This window comes from Pelophylax lessonae, assembly GCF_965119305.1.
Source record: "Pelophylax lessonae genome assembly, chromosome: 1".
Lineage (NCBI taxonomy): Eukaryota > Metazoa > Chordata > Amphibia > Anura > Ranidae > Pelophylax > Pelophylax lessonae.
Genome location: NC_138768.1, coordinates 671,549,106 through 671,576,604, shown reverse-complemented (window position 1 = coordinate 671,576,604; position 27,499 = coordinate 671,549,106). Strand labels below are relative to the sequence as shown.

Here is a 27,499-nt window from a genome sequence, read left to right as displayed (position 1 = left end):
ATGCTACTACTGCCACTACTACTCTACCTGAATCTTCACACTCTGCCATATAAGCCCTTTGAGGTGTAGGCATTTTAAGGCATAGGTTGTTATCTCAATGCAATGTATGGCATCATAAAAATGAAGATGGCTTTTCTAGAGTATGTCAAGTAGCATGAGAGGGTACACTTGGGAGAGAAGTTCACTGCAGGGATATACATCGTATGCCTAAGTGTTATAAAATGACATAGAAAAGAAAAGATAGGATGTTTTCTAGAGCGACCAACTAGGTAACAATTTTATATGGGCCAAGCTGGCCCAAACTAACAATTTTTATTATGTAATAATGTGGCTGCAGGGTATGCTTTAATAGACTGTGCAGTATCATTAACGGTGCTGTGCAGGCAACTTCCCTGCTGCTGTTGGATATAAAGAGAGTGGGATTAGTGCTTCTCTGACATTAAGGCTACGTTCACATGTAGGCGTTTTTCAGCTCTAAGGATCAGCTCAAAAAACACCCAACAAGACAAACCCTATTCATTTCAATGGCCCCTGTTCACATCTGAGCGTTCCGACGCCTTGAGCAAAACGCCCGGCGCTCCAAAAAGTACTTGCGCTTCTTTTTGGGAAGGTTACAGGCTTTTTTGCCCCATAGACTTAATGCAAATGCTGGAAAGGCCTGAAAAACGCCTATAAAATATCAACGCCTAGATGTGAACGTAGCCTTAGGGAGAAGCCTTGTATTTTTTTCAGTGAATACAATGCTACCTCTGATTGGCCTAGGGAGAGGCAGGCGGATGAAGTCATGTTTTCCACCTTGGGCTATTGTAGAAAGCTTAGTGTTCTTTCATTACAGCAAACCCAGCGGCCACATCATTCTGTAATGGAAACTGACTGTTTAGGCCAACTTGGCCCAAACAATTTAACCTGTACCCACAAGCTGTACGCCTTTTATGTGGCCACTGGGCACATGCACTTTTATATGCGTCCATGGGGAGCAGCTATTCTTCTCGGGCAGCTCCTGATGCATGCTTGCGATTGGGATCTTCCGATCGTGTTTCTGTTGTGCCAACCAATCACAGCAGTCACAAGAGCTAAAAAGCCCATTTCCATCTCCTTGCATTTAAATCCTCTTAAAGGGGATGGGGGCAAGAGTGATTGAGTAGTTGTCATTCAAAGTATGACTGTGCTGAAAACTGAAAATGACCTGGACCGGAAGGTTTAACATGCAAGGCATAAAATGGTTAAAACATAGAATATGACTTTACCGGTAGATAAATTGCAGCTATCTTTTAAATGGGGCCTGTGAGTGTTACAACCAGCACCATAAGAAGTGCTTTTATTATCATGAAGATTATTTTGACTTGCCAGCAATTTCATTCTGTATATACTCTATTCTAGTGTCACTCTTGTTTGTATCTGCTGGTACTTGCAGAGATGGTAATATATACTGCAGGTGGAAGCAGGGTTTTCTCTATATGTTGGAGTTATTCATATGTAGCACTGATTCTGAAAGCATTTCTTCATGTGGATATTTCTCTGTAGATTTCCCAATATCACTGTTAGGTAATTTTTTTTCATGATAAGTTTAGTACGGCTATTTCATTTTTCCTTCGCCTTGTTTTCACAGAGCAGGGTTACTTCACAAAACTGCCTAGAAATGAGCCTTTTCTCAGCCTAAATTCTTTTTTGTGTATAGACCTAACTTTATTCATTAATAATGTGAAATTTTGCTGTGGCTGCAAGTAGCAAATGTTAAGAGACCATTTATCCATCATTCTGTGGTCTTGTCATCTTTGCTAGAGTGTGGGGCAGATAAGGGAGACCTTTATCTAATCTCCATTCCCTGTGTTGAAACATATGCAGGTATTCCTGGGGTTCATTTGTTTGTTCGTACAAGTTTAACATTCTTATTTGGTGAGTTAACACATGTGGAGCAGTTACAATAAAACTAGTTTTTGTAAAGAAGGAACATTTTTTTTTTTTTTTTCTTAGTAACTCTTTTTAGGCCTAATATAAGCTTTAAGCTTTTAGCTGCCTATATTTAACTAATTTAAGACCAGCCTTTTTCTGGCACCTTTTGTTTACATGTGAAAATCGTTTTTTTTCGTTGCTAGAATATTAGTTAGAACCCCAAACATTATGTATATTTTTTAAAGCAGAGGCCCTAGAGAATAAATTGGTGTGTTTTGCAATTTTTTATGTCACACAATATTTGCGCAGAGATTTTTTTAAACACAGTTTTTGGGTTAAAAAAATACTTTTTTTTTTTTTTTTTAATTTTATTGCAAAAAAACACAATAAACCCAATTTTTTGTAAAGTATAAAAGATGTCATGCCACGTAAATGGATAGCAAACATGTTGCGCTTTAAATTGTGCCTGCTCACACAATGGCGACAACCTGTAAATTTTATTTTCCATACTATCCATAGGCGATGCTTCAAAAGCCTTTACAGATTACCACTTTATATGTACATGTACACAGGTGGTGTAGTGCTGGAATTACTACCCATGATTTGATGTTGGCGGTGATACTGCACTTGTGTGGGACGATCGCGGTTTGCGCGCAATCAGGACCGACGCACACGTTCACCTTTCCACGGGGGGGGGGGGGGGGGGGGGGATGGTTGAACTGAACCATGCCTGAGTTTGATTGTCCTCACTGCCCTCTCATCCGAATCACAGTGGTCCTTCCTTCTATTCTCTGTGAGCTATGGAGAGGTCTATGCTCAGGCACTTTAGTGTGAGTGCAAACCAGGCCACAAGTGAACCGCACCTGGGACCACCTCTTCCAAGTGGTCCCAGGCATGGTACTGTTAACCGTTCCTTGGCATTTTACAGGGCACTCATACTACACAAACAAACCAGACCAAGGGAGTGAACTGTGTGCAGACACAGGTAATACTGGCAGTGTTAGTGCACACTGCTAGCCAATGCCTAATACAGAACTATAATGCTTAGTAGACAAAGATACACAGATTATGGAAAATGTTCCATATGAGCCTTTTCAGATTAGGACAACAGTTTGCAATTTAAATGCAGATTCTGTGAATTCTCTATAGTTTGCATTGATTGCTGCAGAAAGTCTGTGGAAAACATTTGTGTATTCACTTTGTTAGGGCACTATGCACACTTAATTAAAGCAACACTGTGTGTATGGGCTACCCTCTTTTTTGTCTTCTATCTGGTTGTTGGGTCTAGTGCTTGTGTTTTGCATGACATAACTTTCTTCCTGAAGGGTTAAATGGACATGTTCCTATGGTGCATTCTCTGTATTTATACCTCACTATGTTCTGTGTTAGGAATCAGAGCCATCAAAGCAACACTCCTTCTGTAAACTAAAGGAAAGCAAACATTTTTGTACTTTTGGCTGGGAGGTTATATACAGAAGGTCACTGCAAAAATTTCCAAATACAGGGACAATGTTTGTCTTTACAGAAGACTTGTGAACAAAACTAAAAGAACCCTTTATTGTCACTCTTTATCCTTATGTAACATGATTCAAATAATCTGATTGGTCGTTATGGAAAGTGTTCTCTTTTTTTTTTTTTCTGGAAGGCAGAATTGAAGAATTTCAGCAGAATTGATAGGTTTCATGTACATGGCTTTTTAAAATACTCTTATCTACGTGTAATTGTTCTGCCAGAAGCTGGCAAAAAAAAGCTTGTTTTGGTGCATAATTCTGAGCATTTATGTACTTTCTCTTTCGTTCATTGACGGACACAGCTTCTGATCTTCCTAACTATTGAGTTATAATGCCCCCTACAGGAGTAGGACATGGCAGAAAAAGAGTCTGGCTAGGTCTACAGGCAGTCCCAGGTGGTATGCTCCCCCTCTCCGCTATAGGTACTCAGGTTTTTTTTCTGCCTAGTCAGAAGAAGGACCTAGTTCCTTGCTGGAATCTCTGGTCCTGGTAATTTTTTCTTTTTGGATAGAATTTTTTTTCTCCTGGACTTTTTCCTGTGAGATTTACAATTAACTGCCGGACTGGGGAACGGGCTGGATAATCTAGATCCAGTGGTCACCCCAGTCTGGCCAGCAAGCTCGGGCAGACCTCAGCTCCACGCTAGTTTGGCTGTGACATAGCCCCACCCGACGGGGGCTAGCCTTCTGAGTTGAATGCCTCCCGAGGTTGCATATGACCGGGTCTCGGCCTGAGTCGCAGCATTCCTCATATTTGGAGCGGTGCATGCCTGGTTCCTGGTATGGTAGGTAACTGTCCCCCCTCTCCCCCATGCAGGGTTTTGGAGTGGATGTCGGCCCCCTCCATGGGACATTTGGATCCCTGGGTTCCCCTCCCCATAAGGCAGCCGCCCTCATCAGTCCGGTGGTCCCTGATGGCCCTTTCTGGGGGGGTGGGGGTTGACTTTGATGGGGTCCTCTCCCTCTCTACTGAGGATCGATTGGTGCTCTATGGTTTTCAACCGGGTTTGCTGCCAGAGTAGTAGGGGTTGTCTTTGGAGCACATCTCCCCAACTGATCTCCTCTCTGAGGCTGGATGCACTGATGGCGGTCCTGGAGTCCTGTGTGGAGGTGGCTTTTGAGTGTCGGGCTTGCAAAAAGTGCCCCCCCGCCTTCCTCTCTCATCAGATCCTGAATCTGATTCAGCCGCCGCGGACGTGGGTCATCCTGCTGGGTCTGCGACCACGTGCCCTGAATCCGCAGATAGTGAGGAGCATTCCTCTTCCTCTGCAACCGTGTATGAAAAGGCACTGGTGGACACACTGATTCTAGCTGTCCGTGAGACCCTAAAGATGGAGGACGCAGCTAAAGCTGCGGCGGAGACGCAGGTTCCCTTTTGGCATTCACAAGCCATCCAGAGCGGAAAAGGTGTTCCCTTTCCCCTCTTATTTTGACAGAATGGTCACTAAATAGTGGGGACCCTAAGCGATTTTGCTAGGCGATACCCCTATGAGGAGTCCCTTCTTAAGAAGTGGGTTGTTCAACCTGTAGTGGACCTTCCAGGTTCCAGATTGAACGTGGCAACCATGATTTCGGTTGAAGAGTCCCCGGCTTTTAAGGACCCGGATGACAAGAAAAGGGGGAGCTTGTGGCCCGCAATATGTACACCCTGTCTGGTTCGGCACTGAGGCCAATATTCTCCATTGCCCTGGTGTCCCAGACTCTGACTGAATGGGCTAGGCTTTTGTGCTGTGACCTGGAGGGGGAGTAGCTCCCCCCTGCCTTTGCATAGCTGGCGGACCAGTTTATCTGTGATGTCTCTTTGGATGCGTCTCCCCTAGTGGCTCAGCTCTCTGTTTCGGCAGTGGTCCTTCGGCATGTCTTTTGGCTCAAATGCTGGTCTACGGATCATACTTCTGAAAAGGCCTTGACTGATCGTCCCTTTCAAGGAGATCGCCTGTTTGGTGCTACCTTGGATGACATTATTAAAGATCTCACAGGGGGGAAGAGTACCTTTTCTTCCGCAGGTTACTAAGGGCAAGGACCCTCATCATAGACGTGAGCCCTCCTTCTTGACTCATAGGTTTTTTTTTTTTCTTCCTTCAGGATTGACTGCCAAGGGATCAGAGCCCTTTGGGGCTGCCTCTGGAGGATCCAAGCAAACTTGGTCTGGCAAGTCAAGAGCGGGCTTCTCCAAACCTGCTTTCGGCTTCGGAACGTTTTCAGGGGTAGACTCAAACCTGTTTACAGTCCCCAGGGAGAAACCAAGATGCGTCCAACTCTGGACCTCAAGGCGCTAAACTACTTTGTGCGGGTGCAGAAGTTCAGAATGGAGTCAGTTTGTACGGTGGTGGCTTTCCTGCATCAGGGGGATTTTTCTTGTCTCCATCAACATCAAGGACGCTTACCTTCACATTTCAATATGTGTCCGTCTCCAGCGCTTCCTCCGCTTTGCCGTGGGAGAGGAGCATTATCAGTTTGTGGCTTTAGTCTTGCTTCTGCTCCTGGGGTCTTCACGAAAGTGTAAACCCCGGTGCTTACGCCAATGGGGGATTGCGGTACTGGGCTACTTGAACGATCTCCTTTTGCGGGAGGAGTCTCCTACTGCTCTGGTGGAAATCCTGGAAATCCCCATATGAGCTTGAGGGTGTTTGGCTGGATTCTGTATTTTCAGAAGTCTGCTCTGGTTCTGTCCACAAAGCTGGACTATCTGGGTCTGACTCTGGACTCAGCCTTAGCCAGAGTGCTCTTTCCTCTGGACAAACTCCAGAAACTGCAGGCTGTAATTAGTCTCCTGCTGTCCAGCAAATGGTACTCCCTCCGGACTTGCATGCGGGTACTGGGTCTGATGGTGTTGAGGCGTTTCCATTTGCACAGTTCCATACAAGGTCCCTGCAAGGGAGATTCTGGCCAAATGGGACAAGAATCCGCAGTCTCTGGACAATCCAATCCGGCTGAGTCGGGGAACGAAAGAGTCCCTGATATGGTGGCTTCGTTCTTCGGCTGGGCAAATTCTTCCTCCCCTTGTATTGGACAGTGCTCACCACGGATCCCAGCTTGTTTGGTTGGGTAGGCGTCCTCAGCCAAATATCTGCTCAGGGGGTATGGACACTGGAAGAGTCGGGACTACCGATCAATGTCTTGCTACTCCAAGTGATCAGATTGTGCCTGGAACATTCGACGAATCGTCTTCAGGGATGTGCAGTGCGCATTCAATCGAACAATGCCACGGCCGTGGCTTATGTCAGTCTCCAGGGAGTCACAAGATGTGGCTCTGGAGGTAGCCGGAATTCTAAGATTGGCAGAAGGGTTAAGGCCTGTACACACGATAAGAAAATCTGTAGGGAAAATTCGTCCGACGACCGATCTGTCGATTTTCGGATTGTTAGTATGGTGCTTTCGACAGCCAACTCCGACTTTCGGCTGACAAAATCCTGATGTGCAGGCTATAAAATTTTTGTCGTCTGTCAAAACAGCGTCCGATTTTAGTCTCATTAGTACAGATTTAGACGGGAAAAAATCTTAAGAGCAAGACTAGGCATGCTCAGAGAGAAAGAACACATACAAAACAATCCAACACATGACATCTCTTCTGAAGTAGAATTCTGTCGTACGGGAAAATTCGTATGAAAATAACCTTCACTTTCTACATCAGACTAGCATGCCACAAAAAACGGACGACAGATCGTTCGATAATCTGATCGTGTGTACGGGGCTTTAGTTCCAGCCCTCTCCACCGTACACATTCCCGGGGTAATAACTGACAGGTGGATTACCTCAGTCGGCAGGCGTTGGACAAAGGGGAGTGGTCCCTTCATCCGGAGGTGTTTCATCAGGTGTGTCTCCGGTGGGGCATCTCTTAGGTGGATCTGTTGGCATCCTGGCTCAACAGAAAGGTACAGAGGTTTGTGGCTCCATCATGGGATCCTCTGGTGGATGCCACTGATGCACCGGTGGCCCAGTGGGGTCATTATAGTCTGATTTATGCCTTCCCTCCTCTCAAGCTTCTGCAAAGACTTTTTCGCAGGATTGAGACAGAAGGGATTCCGGTCATCTTAGTGGCCCTGGCCTGGCCTCGTCCGGACTTAGTACGCCAATCTGGTGCTGCTGGCCGCAGACGTTCCTTGGAAGCTTCCTCTCAGGGAGGATCTGCTGTCCCAAGGCCCAGTCTTCCATCCTGCTTTACAGTCGCTGGCTTTGACAGCTTGGCTGTTAAACGCTAGGTCCTGATGCATAGAGATTTGTCCGAGTGGGTGTTTGCAACACTGGTAAAAGCTATGAAATCTACTTCTGGAAAGATCTACCATCATACGTGGAAGACGTACATTGTGTGATGCGAGTCTCTTGTTCATCCTTGTTCTTTATTGCAGAAAACTGGCCTTGAGTACTTTCAAGGGTCAGGTGTCGTTCTTAGCGGTCTTCTTTCAACGGCCCTTCAGGGAGTTAGGCACTTGATCCCTCCAGTGCGGTCTCTGTTGCTGCCTTGGGATCTCAATTTGGTGCTCTGTCCTCCAGAAGCCTCCTTTTGAGAATTTTCGGGAGATTCTCCTGCTTACACTGTCCCAGAAGGTGGCCTTTTTTTGGTGGCTTTCACCTCTGCGCGCAGTGTCGAAATCGGCGGCGTTTCCCTGTTGTCCACCTTACTTGGTGGTTCACAGTGGTAAGGTGGTTCTTCGCCAAAGTCTGTCGCTCCTTCCTCAGGTTCACCTCTGCGCGCAGTGTCGAAATCGGCGGCGTTTCCCTGTTGTCCACCTTACTTGGTGGTTCACAGTGGTAAGGTGGTTCTTCGCCAAAGTCTGTCGCTCCTTCCTCAGGTTGTCTCTGATTTGCATTTGAATGAAGACATTATGTTGCCTTCCCTGTGTCCCAGGCCAAAACATCCAAAGGAAATTGCTTTGCATGCCTTGGATGTGGTCCAGGCGATTAGGGTGTACCTGGTAGCTATGGAGTCTTTTAGGAATTCAGACTCACTATTTGTGCTTACAAATGGGCCTTGGAAAGGGTTGTCCGCTTCCTCTGTGACCGTTTCCAGAATGGATCAGACAGACGTTGATTCAGACCTATTCCTTTAAGGGTCAGGTTTCTCCTTTCCCTGTCAAGGCACACTCTATTCCGGCACTCAGTGCCTCTTGGGCCTTCCGTCATCAGACATCAGTGACACAGGTTTGCAAGGCGGCCACCTGGTCGTCGGTGCACACTCTCACAAAGTTCTATAAAGTGGATGTGTTGACATCTGCAGGAGCTTCTTTTGACTGCAAAGTTTTGCAGGCTGCTGTTTAGAGGACTTGGTCCTTTTTGAGAGTGTATTTTTTTTCTTTTTTTCAAGGGAGCAGTTGTTTTGGTTGAGCTCCTGTTTACCTGGTTGGCTATAGTTAGCCTTGGTCATTTCTTTTTCGCTGTTCCCACCCCTCATGTTTAACACTGCTTTGGGACCTCCCGATGGTAAGAAGTTCAGGAGCTGTGTCCATCAATGAATGAAAATTTTCGACTTACTGTAAAATCCATTTCTCTGATGTTCATTCATATTACCCGATTTTGACAGGTACCCGCTTCCCACTTCCATTCCGCGGCACTCGGTAATTTAAGTTCTCCTTCCTCCCTTCCCCTGCAGTCACTAGTGTCCAAAATGTATATACCCCTTAAAAAGTAGCCTAGTAAGAAGCGCCCCACCCACCTTCACCTGTTTCCTCTGCCTCCTTTTGATTCTGAGGTTGTTTTTCCTGACACGAGTCACCCCACGGGGTCTGCGTGCGTCCATGCACCCCGAGTGCTCTGACAGTGAGGATGAATCCTCTTCCACTGCGACCGTGCATGAAAAGGCACTTGTGGAGGCACTGGTTGTATCAGTGCTGGAAAGTTTAAAATTGGAGGACACCGCTGCCACAGCTGCGCCAGTGCAATTTGGCCCCCGTAGACCATCCAAGGTGACTTAAGCGTTCCCCTTTTCCTGCCTATTTTGATGAAAATGTCGCTAGTCAGTGGGGATCCCCGAAACGCATGGTTGGAATTCCTAAGCGTTTCGTTAGGAGGTATCTCTTTGAGGAGTCCCTTTTGAAGAAGTTGACGGTTCCACGGGTGGTGGATTCTCAGGTTTCCAGAGTGAATAAAGTCACGCTTCTTCAGCTGGAGGATTCCCTGTCTTTTACAGACCCTGTGGACAAGAGCGGAGGCTCTGGTCAATACCTTTTCACTGTGGCAGGTTCACTTTTGATACCGGTGTTTGCTATCACCTTGGCCTCCCAGACCTTAACGGAATGGGCGAACCTTCTGCGGCAGGACACTAACGGATACCAGAAGACTGCGTCCACCACTCAGGATGCGCAGCGTGACTCGCACATGCGCAGTGGGCACCCGGATCTGAAGCCGCAAGCTGTCCCAGACGGGTGCCCATAGTGCAGATGCCGGCGCGGGGGACCGAAGACAGCGGTTGAGACCGTTTTTACTTTTTTATTTTTACCACAGGTGACTGGAGCTCAACTTTAATCTGAAATGTTACCATCATCCACAGGTTTATATAAATAGAGAATGAAAAGACCAGGTTTGCGTTACAAGGTTGGGTAACCTGTTGCAACCAACTGGAATTGTTTAGAGTAGCTCTGAGCAGGAAATGAATTTGCTTATTACTGTTTGCTGTGGTATAAACCTGTTATATAATAGGACTAGTAAGTTTGCCTGTTATAAACGCTCTGTACATTGACCACATATTAAAACTTCACATCCTCGACTGTTTAGGAACTTTGTATATTATGCTAACAGGACTTTTAACCAGGGGATAGCTGTAAATCATTCTGTATTTCTATTTAAGTGCTGCTGTAACCAGTCTGCAGAAGCTATCAGACATTTGGTGTGAAAGATCACCATATGCTGAATTGCAGCTACCTGTCTGAGGACATCAATACTGAACATCTACAGCTTGAAGGCAGAAGCAGCGATAAGTCAGCCATCCACGTCATCTCTGTGTTTTCCATTCATGTTACCATGAAGGATACATTCTTTTATCTATGATAATTGTTTCCCTCCTGGGAAAATAAAAGGCTTTCATGAGTGGAAAAGCAAATGGGAAGCTATGATGGAGATGAATGGTTTGAGTTATCAAGCCCTAACATGTTATCTTAAAGGATGGGTGTTCAGGTAATTATCCTAAGCATCTGGGCTATGTGCCAGGTGTTACCACTTTTCCACGGTAAGACTAGTGTTTTTATTTGTGTGAATTGCCCTTAACGGCTACTCTGCATAAAGAGTCTTGACTTACATTCTCCCTGATTCTCTCACCCTCTAGCTATAATTACTGGTTCCCATTCATTCAGGTCATTTGGTGGAGCTGTGGTATGCAAATTTACATTACAGAAGATAATCAAGCACTGCATTTTGGGATTAATGGGCATTCATGTTGCAAACAGGGACAGTGTTCCCATGAAAATTACAGTAACAGAAAAAAAACTTTCTATTGTTCAGATGCTTATTGAGAGCAGAATATCTCCATGCTGTCAAATCCTAACTATAGCTCTGCAGTTTGAATACCGTAACGTCTTCTGACAAGGAAAATCCGCTATAAATAGACAATAGGATATATTCCTTTCAGTGTTAAAGTCTGTAACGTTATTCAGTCTGGTACTTAAATCTTCAAATTCTGGCTTATTTAAAGACCAATATTTCTTTGGTGTGTGAGATGTTACTCCTCTTTATGTATTCTCAGAAAGGCCAGGAGGGCGTTTGCAGCCCTTTGTCAGTACTCTGGTACTTGAATGAAATATGAAATGAGAGAAAATAGATTGGCAACCTCTCTTTCTAAAAATGTTCATAGCTTGGCAATCATACTAATCCAGTGGCTTCAGGACTTTCTGAGGCATGGACCTGGAAACAAGTAGCTCAAGGGCCACATTGTATGTTTTGCAAATATTCAATCAGTTTTGTACATGAACTCATCAAATTCAACTTTGTTATTATGTTTTTTTTTTTTTTTTTTCTTTTGATAATTTGTAAGAAATGTTTTAGAGTAACAGAGAAAAATGGCAGTATAACAAAATTAAAGGAATTCCAAATAAACGTGGGCCCTTTAGAGTCCCCTCTTTGCATCGGAGTCCTCTCTTACAGAGAATTAAATCTCAGAGCTAGATTTGGCCTGGCGGCTGCAGTTTGTAGGCCCTTGATCTCCATGGTTTTTTTACGAAGACAGTGACCCAAAATCTTGAACCCAGTCAGCAAGTCGGTGTTTATTTTTCAAAGGTTCATCAATGGTAGCCAACATTTAACTCTTGGTACAGGTTTTCTTTAAAAGATATACTCTAGGCAAATCTAATAGACACAAATGCATGCAGCTATTTAATCATCAATAAATGTATTTTTAAATGTAAGTAGGTAAGCATCTGAATTTGACCTGGTATCGGCATGTTGCAGTCCCTGTACAGCAGGGCTGGCGTTTGAGAGGAAAAAGCAGTACAAAAAGCCAATCTGTTCATGTGCTGACAAGAAGCATGCTGATGAGAAAGCGGAGAAATGAGAAATTCAGTTTTGCACGGAGATATACTTTAAGGAGAAGATTTATAAAGCAGTAAATGAACATTTGTTGCAGATGCAATGATCGCATGCAGTGGAGATACACCAGCAGTGAATATTAGGTGAATATCATATTCACTGCTTTATGGATGCTTCATGACAAATAAGTAATTCTTTACCAAATCTTGTAGAGGTTTATTGGAGTGCCTAAGGACTTTCTATGACTAAGAAATGGTGACATAGCCTTGCCATTGAATTGCCATTTAAATTATCCAAAGTATAGAACGGTTTCAACTTTTTATTAGTGGACTAGTCCCCTGATGCTCTACTGCTAGTTCTGGTCTCCTGATTGGCTAGGCTGGATTCACACCATACAACTTTTGTTGTTTGATTACCTTTGCCACCTGGCAGGAGGTTCAGAAATATAAAAACCAATTCAAGAAAAGTTTTTCCAAGAGCTATTAAAGCCCTAAATGGTCATTTTAAAAAATAGTGTTTAACTGTAAGTGACTTGGCTTGCTGCACTAGTGGGGGTTCCTTTTTAGGTTTTTTTATATAGGGGCATAATTGTCTACAAGTGTGTATGTTGAGGTTGTTCAAAGTTTACATATGTGTGGAGCTTTTAGAGAATTTCATTGTAATTTGCATTGCATTGACCGTAAAGTATTTATCTTTTTAGCTTATCGAACTTTAGATTTGCCTTTTAACTATGTAGTGCAAGGGCCTGCCTGATTTGCATACAAATTGAAAGCGTTTAGGTTTGACATCATATTATATGGTTTTGGTAAAGGTAAAGAAAATTGTATAGTGTGTATCCAGTATACAACTTAAGAGAGCTTTTAACACAGGCCATAATATTTTATTAAAACTATAAGCATGCTTTAGTTTTTGCATGGTACATTCTTTTTAGAACACTTACTGAAAAATATTGTAAAATGTGTTCTCTTTATTTTGAGCCATAGTACATTTACACAATTGTCTTGATTATTTTTGAAGTTGTGCCACTAGTCTTTTTTAATCAACATCTTGTATTCCTTTGAAAATGACCTGTTTGGCCATGAACCTTTGTTTTGTGCCCTTATTGTCTGTGCAACAATTAGTGTTCAGCTTTATTCTTTACCTCTGAGTTCCCTAAGCCATGAAGAAGCCAGCTTGCCCTCTCCTATTATTTATGTTCCCATCTATTGAGTCTGTGTTTGCATAACAAATTAAAACCCTTTGATGAGCAGAGCTTGTGGACATTTACACATTTTGCAAATGTGGAATATTTTCAGTTGTAATGTTTGTGTTCCATGTACAAAGCATTGTGTTCCATGTACAAAGCATTGTGTTCCATGAAGCAGTTAATTACACCAGCAACAGGAATGCGGTATTCCGAAATACAAACTGTATTCTTCCTTTATTAAAATTGCCAGCAGCGACCAGTTCTATTTTGACATGTTTTGTGCTGGGCAACATAAAATAGGGAACAGTCATAGTTCATGAAAATCTTTTTGGGAAATTTCCCTTACTTTCCTAGTGTGAAAGTTGTCACTGTAGCAGGACGTGAGGTGAAATATCCAATAGGACAAAGCAAAAAAAAAAAAGCTAACGTAAGTTGCAGCTTTCCCCCACCCTACCAATAACCAGTGTTTTTACCCCCACCCTACCAATAACCAGTGTTTTTACCCCCACCCTACCAATAACCAGTGTTTTTACCCCCACCCTACCAATAACCAGTGTTTTTACCCCCACCCTACCAATAACCAGTGTTTTTACCCCCACCCTACCAATAACCAGTGTTTTTACCCCCACCCTACCAATAACCAGTGTTTTTACCCCCACCCTACCAATAACCAGTGTTTTTACCCCCACCCTACCAATAACCAGTGTTTTTACCCCCACCCTACCAATAACCAGTGTTTTTACCCCCACCCTACCAATAACCAGTGTTTTTACCCCCATCCTACCAATAACCAGTGTTTTTACCCCCACCCTACCAATAACCAGTGTTTTTACCCCCACCCTACCAATAACCAGTGTTTTTACCCCCACCCTACCAATAACCAGTGTTTTTACCCCCACCCTACCAATAACCAGTGTTTTTACCCCCACCCTACCAATAACCAGTGTTTTTACTCCCACCCTACCAATAACCAGTGTTTTTACCCCCACCCTACTAATAACCAGTGTTTTTACCCCAACCCTACCAATAACCAGTGTTTTTACCCCCAACCTACCAATAACCAGTGTTTTTACCCCCAACCTACCAATAACCAGTGTTTTTACCCCAACCCTACCAATAACCAGTGTTTTTACCCCAACCCTACCAATAACCAGTGTTTTTACCCCCAACCTACCAATAACCAGTGTTTTTACCCCCAACCTACCAATAACCAGTGTTTTTACCCCCACCCTACCAATAACCAGTGTTTTTACCCCCACCCTACCAATAACCAGTGTTTTTACCCCCACTCTACCAATAACCAGTGTTTTTACCCCCACTCTACCAATAACCAGTGTTTTTACCCCCACCCTACCAATAACCAGTGTTTTTACCCCCACCCTACCAATAACCAGTGTTTTTACCCCCACTCTACCAATAACCAGTGTTTTTACCCCCACCCTACTAATAACCAGTGTTTTTACCCCAATCCTACCAATAACCAGTGTTTTTACCCCCAACCTACCAATAACCAGTGTTTTTACCCCCACCCTACCAATAACCAGTGTTTTTACCCCCACCCTACTAATAACCAGTGTTTTTACCCCAACCCTACCAATAACCAGTGTTTTTACCCCCAACCTACCAATAACCAGTGTTTTTACCCCCAACCTACCAATAACCAGTGTTTTTACCCCAACCCTACCAATAACCAGTGTTTTTACCCCCAACCTACCAATAACCAGTGTTTTTACCCCCAACCTACCAATAACCAGTGTTTTTACCCCCACCCTACCAATAACCAGTGTTTTTACCCCCACCCTACCAATAACCAGTGTTTTTACCCCCAACCTACCAATAACCAGTGTTTTTACCCCAACCCTACCAATAACCAGTGTTTTTACCCCCACTCTACCAATAACCAGTGTTTTTACCCCCACTCTACCAATAACCAGTGTTTTTACCCCCACTCTACCAATAACCAGTGTTTTTACCCCCAACCTACCAATAACCAGTGTTTTTACCCCCAACCTACCAATAACCAGTGTTTTTACCCCCATCCTACCAATAACCAGTTTTTTTTTACCCACAACCTACCAATAACCAGTGTTTTTACCCCCATCCTACCAATAACCAGTTTTTTTTTTTACCCCCCACCCTACCAATAATCCGTGTTTTTACTGCTATTGTGAAATACATTTCCTATCACTTCCTCTGCTGGTGGCAGTGTTGTCCATTGCTGTGGCCCCTGGTGGGAAATTAATTCCTCTGATTCTCCTGGTGTACTTTGACACTGGGACAAACTAACTGTAAGGATAAATCTAACATTTTAGGGTTGTCACTAGAGCAGGTGGTGAACTGTCTAAAATAGGAATACCCCTTACGTTTGGTAGCTGTACCTGTAACGTCCCCAGAAAAGAAAATAAGGGATATTGCCTCAGTTGGAGACAAAAAAGCAAGAAATAAAGTGATAGTGAAAAAAAAAAAGTAAACAAATTAAAAAAATACAAAAATTAAAAAAAAAAAGGTTTGTCTTCACAAAAACTTTACATGATTGTGATGAGAAATTAAAGGTTGCTGGGTTCATAACTGTAAAATAAGTCTGAATAATTGCTTCTTGATTTTGTATTCCACAAAGTTCCTTTTTTATCTAGCAGTTTCAGGTGTTTGAAAAGAAAAGGTAAACTTACTGATTACAAACTCTTATCAATGAGTTGCATTTATGGGAGACAGGATATATAAACAATGAGTGCAGACCACCGAGTTCTTCTTTAATAATAAAACTTTAGATGATTTTCATTATATAAGCTTCTCTTATTACAAAACCAATAAAAGGCTTCCAAGAGGCTCCTGTTTATTCTTCACTTTATTGTTTTGGCTTTATGAAGCAATACTTCAGGGATCCAGTGACAATAAAATGGCCTCTGGTGCAATCTATTGACTTCCAATGTTTATTATTAGGTGTGTTTTTAAATGCCATAACTTGAATTCAGACTTCAATATCCAGAAAATTAACTTTAATGGAGCATAACTTTTTTTCCTAAAAGATCTGAATTAATATTTTTTTTTGCCCTTCTTGTTGTAGTGTTTTGATCTTACATGTACTATGTATGTACTGTACACTTGGCTGATGTCTGATCTCTGCATACTATGATCAGGATGACAGTTACACATACTATTGAATCTTGCTTGCTGAATGTAAATACCCCCAGAGCGTTGACCATATGTTGTATGATTATCTCTCATCCAAATCAAGACCACATTGAGAGAGAACATACTTTACATCCAATTTTTTTGGTAAACCCTTTAAGTGATTGATTTGAAATCAAGTTAAACTGCACATTACAAAAGCTTTGTTAACCCATAAATATGTATTAGAGCTAAGCAATTTTATTGCCATTTGCTGGCACATTGTATCATAGAGCTGGCATTCTGTAATGATGAAAAACATGGCACTTAAGCAACAAGAAGTAATTTTTATTAAGACCAATTATGGTTCAGTGTTCTGGCCTGCCACTTTACCCTCTGAGCACATTTATTTATTACATAATACCTGCACCATGAGTGTGGAGAAAATAGTATATAACAGCCAATAATTCAGTGTTTGGCATGCCTTGGTACATTGTACCATTGAGTAGTGATGTAGCTTATTGTAGGGTTTGTGGCCTGTTAGTAAATGTAAAGACTATAGTGTGTGTTCCTCTGAGTTTCACAGCCAGCAAACAAGGGCACTTCTGTTCATTTTATTTTCTGTAATGTTTAGAAGTCCCTTATTATGCACCCATTGTAAGCAACAGATAGACCTTTGCCCCATCATTGTTTACATTGTCTGTAGTTTTGTCTGTTTGCAAAAGGGGCACCTTTATATCTGATCGGAAAAGACATAATGAAACAATCAGGGATGCACCAATACCAGTTTAAGACCGAGTTTGAGTATTGATACTTTTTCTTAAATACCCTCCGATACCAAACACTAATACCTATTTTAGTGTCATGTGACTCATTAATAAATGATTTAATATATTAATCTAATACTAAATAAATTTTATGTTCTGTTTATTTTATTATTCAATTATTATTGTATAATATATTGCACTTTGAACCACGTCTGATTCGCATGACATGTGAACCAAACCATCTTTCTATATAGCTGGTTCATGTATGTGCAGACTGGCAGCAGTTGAGTTTTAAAGCGTCGGGTAAGATTTTCAGGTGCAATTTCCAGTGTCATACACTTTAAAAATTTGCACCTGGGCAGCTGAATGAAATCGCACTGAACTCTTTTTACAAATTGCCCTGAAACCAGCCTCGCACATATAGACTTAAAGGTATTCGTTTTAATATCGAAGTTTTAATATCGAAGCATTTGCATGAATACAAGTACAACACTAAAAACTACTGCAGGTAGCACGGTGGCTGCGTTTAGTACCCTCCCCTTATAGTACCATATATTTGGCTTCGGTTCTTAGCAGATAACACTGAGTAAATTTTGTATCCCCCCCCCCCCCCCCCCCAATGTTATGGGTTTTCTTTCATAATCCAGTTACAAAAATATTCAATGTCTGTTTAGGTTTCTGCCTTTCATTGTGCTACTATGGCCTTGCATTGTAAACTCCTGAAGGGTTGGGGCTTATATGAATTGTACTATGTAAAGCATCTTGGCTTAAAAGTCAGCACTATGCAAGTACAAGAAGTACATATAGCTCTTCAATCTGTGCTGGGTACACTTTGTATTTACACAGGATAGCCCCCTTGACTTTCACAGTTTTTATAACTCTTTGGCAAGAATGTGTTTTACTATGAAATGACAAACCAGGCTCATTCACACTGCATGTGTTGGCCAGCGGGCATGCTGCATGGAATCCCAAGGCAGCACAGTGCGCAGCAACTCAAATAAGGTTGTTGGGCCCTGCTGTGAAAAGAGAAATGGACAGCAATGCATTAAACGAAACACATGAATGCAAGTGTGTTTAATGTGGTTAGAATGGTTTAATAACATGTATGTTGCTTTTAACGCACATTTTTTGGCAAAATAACCCAATAATAATTTTAACCTATGTCTATTTCTCTAATGAACTTCCCTATTTTTGTTTTATAGAGTTGGAGTGGTCCAGAAAAGCTGCTAGCCCTGGATGAACTTATAGACAGTTGTGAACCAACTCAAGTAAAGCATATGATGCAAGTTATTGAGCCTCAGTTTCAGAGGGACTTTATATCTTTACTGCCTAAAGAGGTGAGATTTGTCAGCTGTTAGAGGGCACAGCTAGTTGTATAAACACAAGCCGCCCTCATCTGCCACCTTTAACTGCTGCTAAGCTAATTACGATATTCAGCAAAGTCACTTGTGCTGTGTTAATTGGTGCTTAAGAGCGATGCAAGCCGACACATCTTTGTGACTTAGCACAGTAATTCCATGATTAATGTGCGCTTATGAGTGAAAGCAGATTGACAATCATGGCAAGTCCCAAGTCTTGTTTGAAGATATGTTTTAGATACAAGCTTTTTTTCTTGACTTAGGTTTTACTACTGCTGAGTTCATGTTTTACGTTTGCTCAATATACAGACTTTGTAATCACAGTAAAATAACACTGCTGTGGCTGAATTAATGTTTATACCATGCGTTTTGGTGAGTGCTGCATTGTAGAGCTGTGTATCCTGTCATAACCTCTCCCCATGCACAGAACATTGATCCACACTGCATTGCAGACTCCTCGTACAGCAGTACACTTATTCTCCCTAATACAAAGGCTATAAGATAGATTTCACATATTGCATTCAATAGAGAATGCAGGATTATCTTTCTGCATAGGTGATCTTCATAAGTCTTTAAACTATTGGTTTTCATGATCTTTTGTTTAGCTTTTCTTGTCATTTTTTCGCCCTCCATCAAGAGAAAATTTCTCAATCATGTGCTCAGGTCTTCGCTCTTCGCTTCTTAAACTAATTCACTTATACAGCAAGGCATGATGAAAATTTGATTAGCGATAAAATGACGGTGGCAGTGTCATGCTTTGTTATAAGGTTTACTGTTAAATTCAAGTGGACACATAAGATGACTGTGGTCTGCATTTTTTCCATTATTGAGAATATCATTGGACCAAAGAAACTGTGCTGATATAATTATAGGACAGTGGTCTAATCCTAAAACATCCAATATTTGGTGTAGAAACCTGTACCCAGAGAAAACCTTAACCACAGTACGATTGCCACCTCATCCCTTTAAAGCCAAACACACAATTACACATGTTCAGAGGCTTTTTTAATGCACATAAGGCACGGAGTTTAATTATCACCTAATCAGCCACAGAACCTGTGTAATTATTATGTGTTTGGTTTTAAAGGGATGAGGTGGCAACTTTTAAACCACAGAGATTTTGTGGTTACCAATCTTTCTTTGCCTAAATAATGTAGTATACAGCTATATCAAAATGCTAGTAGATTTTTGGGGGCAAGGTATGCTAAGTAACATTGTATACGCTAGCTCACAAGTTTGCAGGACTCCACTGTGGAGATATATAAGATCATTTTTGAGTTTTTGGGGTTTCATTCTTTCCTCCTGTATTCGTGCCTTGATTCAAGACATGATCTTGGCGTTTTTGAAGTTTTTTTTTTTTTTTGTTAAAGAGGTGGGGGCTTTTAAAACATTTTACAAGCTTTGTGGAAGTATTTTTGCACATGTGTCAAGCTTTGGGTGCTGTGTTTTCTGTGCTGAGAAAGGGCAGAAGATCAATTATATAGGAGGCAAGAAGTTATTCAGTCACAAAAACTGGAAAGAATATATGCATGACACACATAGAAATGTGTGAGGTCAAAAATGCCTGATTATGCTCAAAAATAGCTCATGTACTTATTTAAAGCAAAAGTTCACCTTCAGGAACATGTGTGACAGCAGTACGTAGAGACCCTGCCCCTACCAGCTGTCACTTTTTGAAAAGAGCGTGGCCGTGTTTGGCTTCGTCCATGCGGGTCACTAGGGTTGCCATCCCTTTTACTGATTGCAGACCAGCCACCGTACTTATACAGTCGGCTCTCTCCCGCGAAACGACATACAGGTATGTGGATTGACCACAGAGAGAGCCAATCAGCGTGTCCAGCGGCCGCATTGTCCGCCAGGGCACCCGCAATCACTCCCCTTGGAGACAGGATGGTGATCTGCGGATGTAAACAGGGCAGGCCGCTGTTCTGTCAGTAATGAACACAGGTCTCTGTGTTCATCCAGCAAGCCCATCCCCCACAGTGTTTGAAAGCACCCCCTAGGGACACATTTAACTTTTTGATCACACCTGGTGTTTACCCCCTGCCTGCCAGTGTCAGTACAGTGACAGAGAATATTTTTAACACGGATTACTGTAGTAATGTCACTGGTCCCCGCAAAAGTGTCAATGTCAGGTGTCCGATCTGTCCGCCGCAATGTCGCAGTCCCGCTAAAAATCACTGATCACCGCCATTAGTAGTTAAAAAAATAAATTAAAAGACCTAAATCTTTCCCCTAGTTTGTAGACGCGATAACTTTTGCGAAAACCAATCAATATACACTCTTTGGTATTTTCTTAACCAAAATATGTAACAGAATACATATTGGCCACCTTATTCAGCCACAATCAACCTGTGTAATGTGTTTCCTGGTTTAAAGAGATAAGCGGGCAACCCTAGCGGTCACATCATTCATTCACTGAGTTCTGTGAATGAATGAACTAAAACTACTATTAGCCTTTGGGGCTGTCGGCTTGTGGTTCTCAATGAACTACCACAGCACCATTGAGCGCTCTGGTAGTTTAGGCATCGATCAGATGCGTTTTTAACCACACATGTGAATCGGGCCTGCTTTCAATGGAGTTGGTTAACAAATGCTTGGGACAGCCACAGTCCGTTTCTGCAAAGGGTCCTGTGTGATTTTTCGGTCCGGTTTAGGTGCAAAATCAAATAAAAATTAAAACCTAAACCTGTGAACAAAATCGCTCCGGACTGCAAACTGTAGCAAGACATGTGAACCCAGCCTTATTGAAACTACCCGTCTGTACAATTTCTGAACAGACAGTTTACACTTACAATCTATATGAGTGCTAATGACCGGGGATGCAAAGCTTTCCAGGCTCTTAAAAAATAAATTGTAAATGCACATTTTTTTTTTTATCTGCAAAGCAGAAATGTGAACAGGTCTAATTCCAAACAATGGAGTTCTCCATGTTAACCATAGTCACAAACTACAAAAGGTTCAGATGTTAATGGGGGATTATTGAGAACTGGTCTCTAGTTAAGTCTTTGCGTATCCAGTTGTTATAATAACCTTGCAGAGCAACTAGAATAGAAACAGCAATTTTTACCTGCTAAGACTAGTTGGTGTGAACCATTAAACAAAAAAAAGCCTGTATGATGTTACAGGCAGACGAGGCCCAGGGCAAAGTAAATACTTTTGACCATCTGTCTGCATTCAGCTTAACATGCTCTTCCAGTAAAACGCTTATTGCATGTCATACGCTCTTATTTGCTGTGGGAAGTTTATATGGGTACTGCAGGCCACTAAGTAGAAAGGCCACTTGCTAGGTTGACTTCTTAAAGTGTTAATAAACCCAGGACTCTGAATTCACTATATCTGGTCTCCCACAGTATGCAGAACATGGAAATGCAATTATTTTAGTAAATATAAACTACTAAATACCTTTTATCAGCAGTATATAGCAGTCTTGTGACTTCTATGAGTGTCTGGTTAAAGCTTGTAGAAGTTTTCTTTCTGCACAAACTATCAGGATGCAGGACCCCCTGACCCTCTGTCTAGACCAGGGGACTTCAAACTATGGCCCTCCAGTTGTTCAGGAACTACAATTCCCATCATGCCTAGTCATGTCTGTGAATGTCTGCGTTTTCAATGCCTCATGGGATGTGTAATTCCGCAACTGCTGGAGGGCTGTAGTTTAGGAATCCCTGGTCTACACTGTGCTGATTGGCCCTGTGCTGATCACATGCACCCTCCCAAGAAAAGAAAAAAACTCTCTAGCAATACGCACCAAACTCAGCATGTGCAGCCTCTCCCCTGGCTCTGTATTATCAGGAAATATATTGGGGACAGTGGAAGGAGGAGAGGATCAGAGGAGACCCAATGCAGAGGATTAACCCCTTAGGTTCCAAAGTGAGTATAAGAAGCATGCTTTACTGCATTTACACACTGATTTTACTGTTGTGGGTTTAGCAACACTTTAATTTAAAAATCTGTTCTATTCAATGAGGCCATGCACACAGCTGGGTGTACATGCAAAAATGTGTGCTGCCTTTAGCTGTGCAGAGAAAAAGTAGGGCACCTCTACATCCAAGGCCGCACAGATCTGTAAATTTTACGCATGTAAATGTGTAGCCATTTGAATGAAAGATTGGACATGGCTAAACGCAGTACACATATAAATGTATCTTTGCCCTCGTTCACATTGAATGAAGCTTTGAAATCATGCGACTTCATCTGAATTTCCACAATTTCAAAGCTGCATGTCAGTGTGACTTGGAAGACATCTGTGTGGCTTCATGCACTGATGTCTATGCAAGTCGCACCTGAAATCTCCAGGACTAGTACAGGAACTACTTTTTCAAAAAGATGCAGCATCGCAAAGTTGGCGTCGCACCATTTTGAACAGTGCCATTGCTGACATTAGGGTGCGATTGTGTGAACGGGGGCTAAATGCAAGTATTTTATTGCGTATTTTTGGGGGTTTTTTGCAGGCTCTTTTGCTAGCTGCATTAACAAAAACCTGCATTCCATGCAACAAATAACCATATGCCGGTGTTAATGAGGCCTTAGCCTCCTATTTAAATGTAACTGTTTCTGGGAGCATAAATAACATTCATTGCAATTATGCCAACCTGGATACATGAGGCAGGATAATGTTCCAGTGCCAGCTGTAAACAGCCTTTTAGCTCTGCTTTTTAAAGTAATTTCTTGATCTACAATAGAGGTGTCTTAATATTTCACATGAGCTAAGTGTAGAACTTTCAAACAACTTGCATCCATTGCTGATACACAGAAGTCATTCTACAGGGGTTGCTTTACTAAAACTTGAGCGTGAAAAATCTGGTGCAGTTTTGAAACCAATCAGCTTTTTTTTTTTTTTTTTTTTTTTTTTCAAAACTTAATTGATCAAGCTGAAGTTAGAAGCTGATTGGCTACTATACACAGCTGCATCAGATTTTGAATTCTCCAGTTGTAGGAAGTCGTCATAGTTTTTACTTATGTAATTTGGTATATTGTACTCTGATCTAGTCAACACACTCAGTACAATTTATTAAAACAATGTTTGTGTTTTGTTAAACTTTAAAATAGTTTATGCCTATTACCATCTTGATTATAGCAGTATCTGTGTGCCTCTTTTTTATAGGAAAACTTTAGAAATTATACCACATATAGTCTGTCCAATTGTTTTTAATTTTATTTTGGTTATTTTCAGTAGTTTTAAGCTCATGGTTTAATGAAGGGGATGTTTTAAGAGGATATTCTGGCAATAGTTTTAATTTAATCCTTTGGAGGATCATGCCTTTAGAGCACTACACTTAGAAATAAGTAATTTCCTCCCCTGATTTGATGTCTCATTTACCAGAGCCAGCTGTTATTTGCAATCTGGCACTACACCATTCTGCAATATAGAACGTGGCGTATATACAACGTGGAGACACACTGAGTTTAAACAATGAGGGACAAAGCCGGGGCAGTGCTTGAAAATGCTAGATCGAATTTGGCTGTGGAAGAATGGTGTTGTTTTTTTTTTTTCTAAATATGCAGCAGTAGACAAAAAAAAAAAAGGCTTGTCTAATTTATAACACCTTATATTTCTAAACACTCATTTGCAATTGAAATTACCTTTACAAATGTTTCCTGTTAATATCAATATCTTTTACCACTATGTTAATGCAGTCAAAAGTGCAGAAAATCAGCATTTTAATGTGCGCTTCCAAACCAGAGTGAGAGACATTGAGCAGATGTTGAAAGAGGTTGAATTTTGGGAGCTGTAACGCAGGTGCATCAGTTAAGCAAATGCCAGATAATTTAAAGGGGAACTGTGAATTATTGCATATGCCAAGCATAATGAGCTTGCACATTTTTCAGAATAATGATGCTACATAGTCACAGCCAAACCTATTTCAGTAGGGCTTAGAATAGAGGAAAGTCAATCATTTCCACAATCACAAAGTCATGTCTTCTGTTGACTCAAAGTGTAGATTAGACTTTGACTTCAATTATGGTGGTGTCAATTTTTTTTATATCCAGGCTGGTGGTCTTAGAAGTCAAAGCTGAATGTCCCCTCTGAAAGGCTGTATGAGCGAATTCATTACTGCACTTAATCAACAGGCAGTATCTATAATAAAAATAGTGTTTAGCCTCTTTTATATATTCTAACGCTTGATAAGGATGTTGCCCCTCATTTTTATTTCAAGTGACAACAATCTGGTCATCTACATGTTTCTGAGTGGCAGAGTTACTGTTAAGCATTACTTTACTTTTTTTCCCACTTTCCTAGACAGCTGCACTGGCTTTGCACAATGCTCCTATTGTTTAACTAGATTTTATAGTTATTTGTTGGAGGAAGTCAGGACTGACTCCAAAAGACCATACTATATGCAAGATTGGGTAATGCAAGGAAGGAGAGATCCAGCGCACTGGAAGCTATAAGTCCCAAAAAACAACCTCATAAAAACAGTCACATAGGGAAGAGTATAAAGTGCTAGCTTAGTGTTAGCCGCTGCAAAGGAGCTAGAAGTAACTCTGCAGGAAAGAAGCAGCGCAATTTAGGCGTAGCAATATAGGAGCTTTAATGACCACAATAAGTAAACTCACAGTATCGTGGTGGGTAATGCTCATCAATTAGAGAACAGTCCCTGCTGCAGGTGGTTGGATGACCAGCCTTCCTCTTCAAAGGGCAGCAACACTTCCTGGCAGTCTGATCCGTGGTGCTTCAGGCCTGAAGGAGTATCCATGCTCTGAACTTGTGCCACGCCCCCTGCCAGTAACATGCATGACGCTGGCTCAACCTCCATCCACCCAGGATCCTCAGACCAGCCTTCCAGGCAGTGTTGCTGTCCATCCACGCTGCTGAGGGCTCCATCCGGTTTCCCTTTGAAGAGGAACGCTGGCCAACTGGCCACCTGCAGCAGGGACTTTTATCTACTTGACGAGCATTAACCACCACGATCCTGTGACTTGTTTACTTATTGTGGGCATTAAAACTCCTCTATATAGTTGCACTAAGATGGCGCTACTTCTTTTCTTGCATTACCATACACACTTTGTCCTTTTGTTTGTAGTTACGTTTGGTGGTGTGCAGTTTTTTTTTTTTAAGGACTTTTCTTTTGTCTTGAAGTGGTTACAGTATATGTTTCAGTTGGAAAGTAGTTAATGTACTTTATTAGGTAAATTGACTAGGTAGGCTTGTGTCCTTAGACTCTTATCTTTTTTTTATTGATTTTAGTGCCCCCCTTAATTTATCTTCTTTTCTAGTTGGCGTTGTATGTTCTATCCTTTCTGGAACCTAAGGATCTATTGCAAGCAGCACAGACATGTCGGTACTGGCGAATCCTGGCCGAAGATAACCTTTTGTGGAGGGAAAAATGTAAAGAAGATGGTAAGCGTCTAAATATGTTTCAGTTGACAAAGCTTTTATTCCACCTTGTGGGGGATTTGCTTTGCTTTGAGTCCATTTCTTGTGTCCTTTAATGGCTTTTTTTTTATTTTAAGGTATCGATGAACCTTTACATATAAAAAGAAGAAAAGTGCTAAAACCGGGTTTCACGCACAGTCCATGGAAAAGTGCTTATATTAGGCAGCACAGAATCGATACTAACTGGCGACGAGGTGAACTTAAGTCCCCAAAGGTAAAGCTTGCCAATTTGTATTTGTTTTCATATTTTGTTGTATGCTTATGTGTGTGTGTGTGTGTTGCAAAAAAAAAAAAAAAAAAAGATACTATAGGTTAGTCCAGTATTGCAAACTTTTATTTCTTCAGTTCTAGGAATTAAACAAACCTGACTGAACTTTTAGGCTACGTTCACATGTAGGCGTTTTGGGCCATTTTTCAGCTCTAAGGATCAGCTCAAAAAACGCCCAACAAGACCAATCCTATTAATTTCAATGGCCCCTGTTCACATCTGAGCGTTCCAACGTCTTGAGCAAAACGCCCAACGCTCCAAAAAGTACATGAGCTTCTTTTTGGGCAGATTACAGGCGTTTTTGTTAGATGTCAATGCCTTCCTCCAAACACCTGCAATAAACGCCTATAAATACGCCTATAAAAAATGCCTATAAAATAGCAACGCCTAGATGTGAACGTAGTCTTAAAACTTTTTTTTTTTAACAGTCCACTTTTGAAATAGACTGCAGTAATGTATGATAGCTAATTTCTTTCCTATAGGTAATCAGTGTTTTAACATGACCAGAGAAAGCGTCAAAGGTTCAATCAACATATTCGGTTGCAGGCATTTTGCTTTCTAAATCTGTTTTGTACACAACTAACGCTAAACATACATTTTAAAACAATAATTCTAAAGCACATATTAGGAATCATTTAAAGGCTCTGTTCATTACAATTTACAGAGGTAATGCAGGCTTGTGCACTTGCATAGGGAGGTTTGTTTGAAATTTTTCAAGAGTTCCATTTGTGGTATGATTCCTAACCAGCTTTCTTTTTTTTTCCTTAGGTGCTGAAAGGTCATGATGATCATGTGATTACATGCCTCCAGTTTTGTGGTAACCGAATAGTTAGCGGATCTGATGACAACACTTTAAAAGTTTGGTCAGCAGTTACTGGAAAGGTAAGATCACAAAGTCATTAGATGCTGGCCTCTGTAATTTATCATGTCTTTACCAATTTATTGTATTTTTGCCAGGGAAATTGGATTGCTATGCAGGAGATAATGGCCTTCCTGAATGCACCTGTTTAAAATGGGTTCAGTAGCAGCCATGTCTGGTCATTGGGTGATGACTCGACTTTGGCATCCTGTGCTGTTGTCCTACCGGTCATATACTACCAGCACAATCTGGCTCACCATACCTGGCCAACTGTTGTTTTGCAGCAGTAGGTAAGAATTTTTGGCACCGACATTTTTGGATGTGTGGGTTTTTTTTTCTCTCCAAGTTTAGCCAGATAGTAGAACAGCTTCCTGATTTTTTTTTTTCTTCTTTTTTTTTAATTTATGAATCTAAAATGGTTTCTGTAGGGATCAAACACTGATATGTGCTGCTACATTGTTTCTGCTCCATTTCGCAATCTGCTTTGACAGGAGGGATTACAGAGTTGTTACAGTATTTCAATTGCTGTATGTGCCAGCTTGTTAACTGGGTCATCTGGCCTGCAAATTCCAGCAGTGCGAAAATATTTGGCATTATAGCACAGATGATAGGAGCCAATTTATCCTTAGCCAGCCATTGTGAGTGGCATTTTTTTCTGCTATCAGTCCGCAATAATAAAAATATTTATGTGTAAGCCATATATGATACTCAGAAG

At 41.6% G+C, this 27,499-nt stretch overlaps 1 protein-coding gene across 4 annotated transcripts in view; it reads left to right on the top strand.

The window, feature by feature from the left end:
• Window positions 1-27,499, top strand: part of FBXW7 (F-box and WD repeat domain containing 7) — a 325,255-nt gene that overhangs the window by 281,388 nt on the left and 16,368 nt on the right. For all 4 annotated transcript variants that reach the window (XM_082244066.1, XM_082244065.1, XM_082244067.1 and 1 more), the window contains 4 exons: window positions 18,121-18,255; window positions 25,498-25,621; window positions 25,735-25,871; window positions 26,694-26,807. In XM_082244066.1, coding sequence (XP_082100192.1) covers window positions 18,121-18,255; window positions 25,498-25,621; window positions 25,735-25,871; window positions 26,694-26,807 — 510 coding nt within the window. The remainder of the gene's footprint in view (window positions 1-18,120; window positions 18,256-25,497; window positions 25,622-25,734; window positions 25,872-26,693; window positions 26,808-27,499) is intronic.